Source organism: Gavia stellata, unplaced genomic scaffold (assembly GCF_030936135.1).
Source record: "Gavia stellata isolate bGavSte3 unplaced genomic scaffold, bGavSte3.hap2 HAP2_SCAFFOLD_300, whole genome shotgun sequence".
NCBI lineage: Eukaryota > Metazoa > Chordata > Aves > Gaviiformes > Gaviidae > Gavia > Gavia stellata.
In genome coordinates, this window is record NW_026777063.1 from 37,771 (window position 1) to 43,982 (window position 6,212).

The window sequence follows — 6,212 nt, forward strand, 5'->3', positions numbered from 1 at the left end:
GGGGTACGTACAGGGTCTATTCAGAGGGGACCCCGGGGGGGGGGGGTGGGGGGAGGGGGCCCCGCGTGGGGGAGGGGCCTGTAAACATTTTGCACACTCTCAGTGGGGGGTGGGGGGGGAGGGGGGGGGGGCAGCCGGGCCCCTGCCCGGGGGGGGGGGGCGGTGGGGGGGGAGAGGGGCTCGTACACCCCCCCCCTTTCACCCCCCCTTACTTCAACAGCGCCGCCCCCGGTGGGGGAGGGGTTGGCACGTGGGGTGGAGGAGGGGCGGGGAGGGCTCCGTTCTTATTGCTGGGGGGGCGCTCTCCCCTCCCCCCCGTAAAAACAACCCCAAATCGCTGATTTGGGGGGTGGGGGGGTGGGGTGGCTCCGCCCCGGGTTTCGCTCACCCCCCCCCCAAATCGCCCAAATTTCCCCCAAATCCGGGGCTCAGCCCTCCCCCAACAACAGTACACTCCACGAGGGGGCGGGGCCTAGGCGGGGGCGGGGCCTGAGCTAAGGGAGGGTGGGGCTCTGGCCCAGGGGTGGAGCCCAGCAAGGGGGAAAGGGGCGGGGCCGGGTGTAGGAGGGGGCGTGGTCTACAGGGGCGGGGCCTGGCCTGCCCCCTAGTGGGGGGCTGTAAACACGGCCCCGGGGGGGGGGGGGGTGTGGCCTTGTGCAACGAGTCCAGCTCCGCTATGGGGGAGCTCCAGCATCTGTGGGGCAGCTCTGGCCCCTGCCGTGGGGCAGCTCTGGTGTCCGTGGGGCAGCTGTGAGTCGGCTCCAGCCCCCCTGCTGTGGGGCAGCTCTGGTGTCTGTGGGGCGGCTCCGGTGTCCGTGGGGCAGCGCCGGCGCTATAGGGCAGCTCCAGTCCCTATGGGGTGGCCCCATCCTGTCGTGCCATGGGGCTGGTGTTTGTCGGGGGGGGGGAGGGCTGTGACACCATCCATGGGGCAGTTCCAGCCCCCTTCCGTGGGACAGCTCTGACCTGGCCGTGGGGCGGCGCTGTGGGGCAGTGCCGTGGGGCAGCGCTGTGGGGCAGCTCCGGCGCTAAAGTGCAGCTGGGTTGGTCGTGTCGGCCGTAAGGTGCTTGGTGGGGCGCCGGGGGGGGCCCGGGGGGCAGCCGGGGGGGCAGCCTTTGGGTGCCGTGGGGCGGCCGTGGGGCAGCCGTGGGGCTCAATACTCCTCCACCATTTCCACCTCACCCCCAGGTCCGTGCAGCGAGTAACCTGGGAGGGGATAATGGGGTCAGTGGCCCCCCCAGCCCCACATGAGCCCCCCATAGCCCCTCCCCAGCCCTACATGGTGTCCCCAGCCCCACACTGACCCCCCCAAGACCCCCCCCCTGCAGCCCCACACAAAGGTTCCACCCCATCACCCCCCCCCAGCCCCACATACAGACCTCCCACCCCAGGACACCCCCCCTCTTGATGCTCCAGAGACTCCCCCCCAGCCCCACACAGAGCCCAGCCCCACACAGAGCACCCCCCCAGCCCCACACAGAGCCCCGCCCCACACAGAGCACCCCCCCCAGCACCCCCTTAGACACCCCCAGTCCTGCCCCACCCCCCCAGCGGCCCCCATCCCCCCAATGCCACCCCACAGCCGCCCCATAGCCCCCCCCCCCAACCCCATACCCAGGATGCTGGGGTCGCTGTGCAGCAGCAGCAGGGGCGCTGTTTCCCCCTCCCCCCTCCAGGCCCCTCTGTGGGCGGTGGCTTCGCCCCGGGGCCGAACGGGGGGAGGGGCACAGGCCCCGCCCCCAGCCACGCCTCCTGCGGGGGGGATGGGCATGGTCAGCCCCACATAGACGCTCCCCCCCCCTCCACCAGCTGCCCCCCCCAGCAGGGACCCCCCCAGCCCCCTATAAGGCACCCCCCTTGCCCCACAGCTCCCTGTGGACCCCCAAGAGTCCTCCCCACCCCCCATCCTCCCCTGGACCCCCCTCCAGCCCCATGGCCCCCCCCACTTCCAGCCCCACAGACCCCACCAGCCCCCCCCGAGCCCCCCCCAAGAGGGAGGAGCTGCCCCTCCCCCCCCCCAGCCCCACAGCAGCCCCCCAAACCCCTGGGGGTGAACCCCCTGGGGGTGAAGCTGGGGGTCAGGGTGTCGTCCCCCCCCATTACCCCCCCCTTGTGTCCCCCCCCACACCTGGGGCAGCGGGGCGGGGCCGGGGGGCGGCTGCGACACTCGGGGAGCAGGCGGGGGAAGGGCTGAGCCTCGGGGGGGTCCGCGGGGCGGGGCCAGGCCTCGAAGGGGGGGGTGGGCTCCACCCCCGGCACTGAGGGGGGAGGATCGATGGGGGGGACCCAGGCGTCCGGGCCCCCCAACTGACAACACCCCCAGACCCCCAAGAGAGCCTGCGCCCCCCACCCCATGGGGGGACCCAGGACCCCGAACCCATAGGGCACCCAGGCATTGGGCCCCTCCCTCGCGCCCCCTAGGGCACCCAGGGCCCCCCACCCCATAGGGCACCCAGGTGTCTGGGCCCCTCCCTCGCGCCCCCCTAGGGCACCCAGGACCCCCAACCCATCGGGCACCCAGGCATTGGGCCCCTCCCTCATGCCCCCCTAGGGGACCCAGGCCCCCCACCCCACAGGCACCCATGTGTTCCGGGCCCCTCCACTCGCGCCCCCTGGGAGACTCAAGGCCCCCACCCCATAGCGCAACCAGGCATCCGGGCCCCTCCCTCGCGCCCCCTAGGGCACCCAGGCCCCCCACCCCATAGGGCAGCCAGGTGTCTGGACCCCTCCCTCGCGCCCCCTAGGGCACCCAGGACCCCCAACCCATCGGCACCCAGGCATTGGGCCCCTCCCTCATGCCCCCTAGGGGACCCAGGCCCCCCACCCCACAGGGCACCCATGTGTTCGGGCCCCTCCCTCGCGCCCCCTGGGAGACTCAAGGCCCCCACCCCATAGCGCAACCAGGCATCCGGGCCCCTCCCTCGCGCCCCCTAGGGCACCCAGGCCCCCACCACCCATAGGGCAGCCAGGTGTCTGGACCCCTCCCTCGCGCCCCCTAGGGCACCCAGGGCACCCACCCCATAGGGCACCCAGGCCCCCCCCACCCCCTAGGGCACCCAGGCCCCCCACCCCCCCATGGCCCCGTACCCGGGGGGGGGCCCCAGCGCCTGCAGCGCCGCCCGGCACCAGTGGGGGAGGGCCTCGGGGGGGCGGGGCAGCCCCCCGCAGCAGCTTCAGCAGCGCCGCCTCCTCCGGGCCCCGCCCGCACGGCCTGGGGGGGCACGGGGGGGGGACGGGGGTCAGGGGGGACGGACACACCCCCCCCCGCCGTGGGGCAGGAGTGGGGGTCCCACCCGCGTGTGACCCCCCGTCCCCCATAACTGTCCCCCCACGTCCCCCCACCATCCCATTTCCCCATAGCCCCCACGTCCCCCCTGTGCCCCCCCACACCCCAACCACGTCCCCATAGCCCCCACTCCCCCCTGTGCCCCCCCACACCCCAACCACGTCCCTATAGCCCCCACTCCCCCCTGTGCCCCCCCACACCCCAACCACGTCCCTATAGCCCCCACTCCCCCCCTGTGCCCCCCCACACCCCAACCACGTCCCCATAGCCCCCACGTCCCCCCTGTGCCCCCCACGTCCCCCCCCATGTCCCCCCAACCATGCCCCCCCCCCCACGTCCCCTAACCCCCACCCCCCCCATCCCACCCCCCCCCCATCTCCCCCCCCGGGACCCCCCCAGGTCCCCACTCACCCCGGGGGGGGGGCCGCTGCGGCCGCCCTTCCCGCCCCCGTGCAGGAGCCCCCCCCCGGCCCCGCTCTCCTCCCAGGCCGGGGGGCTTTTCTCCGGGGGGGGCCACAGCTCCGGCCCCCATGGGGCCCTCACGGCCCCCACCTACGGGGGGGGACACACACTGTCACCCCATGGCGGGGGGGGACAGGGGAGGTACGGGGGGACCCCAGTGGGGGGGTCCCCAGGGGAGTTTTTGGGGGGGGTGTCACTCACAGCCCGGGGGCCCCGCTGCGCCTTGGGGGGGGGGCCCGCTCGCCGTCCGGGGTGGGGGGGGCCTTAGGCAGGGCCCAGTTTGGGGGGGCCCCCCCCGGGGACCCCGCTCTGCTGCAGCAGCTTCAGCAGCGCCTCCTGCTGCCGGCACTGGGGGACACGGCGTGTGTCGGGGTGGGGGGGGACCCTGGGACCCCCCCGGGGACCCCCCAGGCCCCCCCAAAATACCCCCAGGGTTCCCTCAGGGACCCTGTGCCCCCCCAAAAGGACCCCCACAGGTCCCCTGAAGAACCCCAGGGCACCCCTAGGGACCCCCAAGACCCCCCTGTGGACCCTCCCCAGCTCCCTTAGGGACCCCCAGGACCCCCCAAGACCCCCCCAGGACCCCCCCGGGACCCGCAGACACCCCCCCCCAACCTGCTTGCGCCGCAGCAGCTTCCTCCTCCTGCCGCCGCTTCCGCTGGTGGTCCTCCTCCCGCCGGGCGCGGAGCTCCTGCAGCTGCGACAGCACTCAGGGGGGACCCCGGGGGGGACCCCAAAACCGGGGGGGGGGGACCCCGACATCGGGGGGGGGACCCCGACATCGGGGCTCACCTTGTGCTGCAGCTGCAGCTGCTCCAGGATGGGGCTCTGCAGGGGGGGGCTGAGGGGCAGCTCCCACAGCCCCAAATCGTTGCCTGGGGGGGGGCACACACAGTAAGGGGGGGGAGCGCATAGCCCCACGGCTGCCCCACGGCGGCCCCGGGAGCTGCCCCTTGCCCCACGGCAAGCCCACAGCAGCCCTGGGGGTTCCCCCTCCCCCACGGCAGCTCCATCCCCAAGCGCTGCCCCACCATGAGCCGACCCCCAGCCCCCCCCCCCCCCAGTGACCCACAGCGGCCCCCCCCAGACCCACTGTGACCCCCCCCGACCCACAGCGGGCCCCCAACTCACCGGGGGGCTGCGAGGGGTCCCAGAGCGGCGTTGCCTCTGGCAGCGACAGCGACCGCAGCAGGTTGGGTTCCCCCTGCCTGGGGGGGGGGCAGAGCAGGCAGCGGGGACCCCGGGGGGGGACCCCCGTGTCCGGGGGGGGGTCCCCGGTGTCGGGGGGGTTGTCTCGGGGAGGGGGGGGTCTCACCTGGGTTTCAGGGCCTGCAGCAGAGCCCCCAGTTGTGGCGTCAGCTCCCCGGCTTTCGGGGGGACGGGGCAGGGGGCCAGCGGCTGCCTGGGGAGATTTGGGGGGGGGGGGATCAACGGGGGGACCCAGGCGGCCTGGGGGGGGGACCCAGGTGGGGGTTTTTGGGGGGGGGCACAGGACCCACCAGCCGAGGAGCTGCAGGAATTGCTGGTGCTGGAGCTGCTGGTAAAGAGCCGCCGCCGCCAACTCCGGCTGCGTCTTCAGCGCTCCTGGTCCAGGTTACCCTGGGGGGGGCCGGGGGGGTGTTTGGGGGGGGTCCCTGAGGGGATGTTGGGGGTCCCAGGGGATGTTTGGGGGGTCCAGGGGGGCTGGAGGGGAGGTCAGGGGATGTTTTGGGGGCTCCCAGGGGTGTCTGGGCATCCCGGGGGTGTTGGGGGGTCCCGGGGGGGTGTTTGGGGGGGGTCCTTTAGGAGATGTTGGGGGTCCCAGAGGATGTTGGGGGGGTCCCTGAGGGGATGTTGCGGGGGTCTGGGGGGGTCTGGGGGTCTCAGGGGGTGTTTGGGGGTCCCAGGGCGTGTTTGGGGGGGTCCCTGAGGGGATGTTTGGGGGGTCCTGGCGGGTGTTGGGGGGTCCCTGAGGGGATGTTGGGGGGTCCTGGGGAGGGTCTGGGGGATCCTGGAGGGTGTTGGGGGGTCCTGGAGGGGATGTTGGGGGGTCCCGGGGGATGTTTGGGGGGTCCTGGAGGGGATGTTTGGGGGTCCCAGGGGTATTTGGGGGCTCCCTGGCTGCCACAAGCTCCCCCCAGCTGTGAGACTGGGGTTCAGGGGGGGCGTGGGGGGGGGGGGGGTTCCTTACCCTGGGGTGTTTGGGGGGGTCCCGGGGGTGTTTGGGGGGTCCTGGGGGGTGTTTGGGGGTTTTCAGGGGTTGTTGGGGGGTCCTGGAGGGTGTTTGGGGGTCCCCTGAGGGGATGTTGGGGGTGTCTGGGGGGTCCTGGAGGGTGTTTGGGGGGTCCCTGAGGGGATGTTGGGGGGTCCCGGGGGTGTTTGGGGGGTCCCCGAGGGGATGTTGGGGGGTCCCGGGGGTGTTTGGGGTCCCGGGGGGGTCCCGGGGGCACTCACGGGCAGGGGGCGGCGGGGCGCGGCCCCGCC

General features: G+C 74.0%; 1 protein-coding gene and 1 long non-coding RNA gene across 2 annotated transcripts in view; both read right to left on the reverse strand.

Annotated features, from left to right (window-relative positions):
• Window positions 1–4,410: 4,410 nt before the first annotated feature.
• On the reverse strand, window positions 4,411–5,134 carry LOC132321629 (uncharacterized). The gene is made up of 4 exons (XR_009484815.1): window positions 5,065–5,134; window positions 4,881–4,957; window positions 4,542–4,624; window positions 4,411–4,446 (listed from the first exon to the last, which is right to left on the reverse strand). It is a non-coding gene; the product is annotated as an uncharacterized LOC132321629 (long non-coding RNA).
• A 190-nt stretch (window positions 5,135–5,324) lies between these two features.
• Window positions 5,325–6,212, reverse strand: part of LOC132321624 (eukaryotic initiation factor 4A-I-like) — a 7,840-nt gene continuing 6,952 nt past the window's right edge. Inside the window, 1 exon segment of the mRNA XM_059835092.1 lies at window positions 5,325–5,348. Coding sequence (XP_059691075.1) covers window positions 5,325–5,348 — 24 coding nt within the window.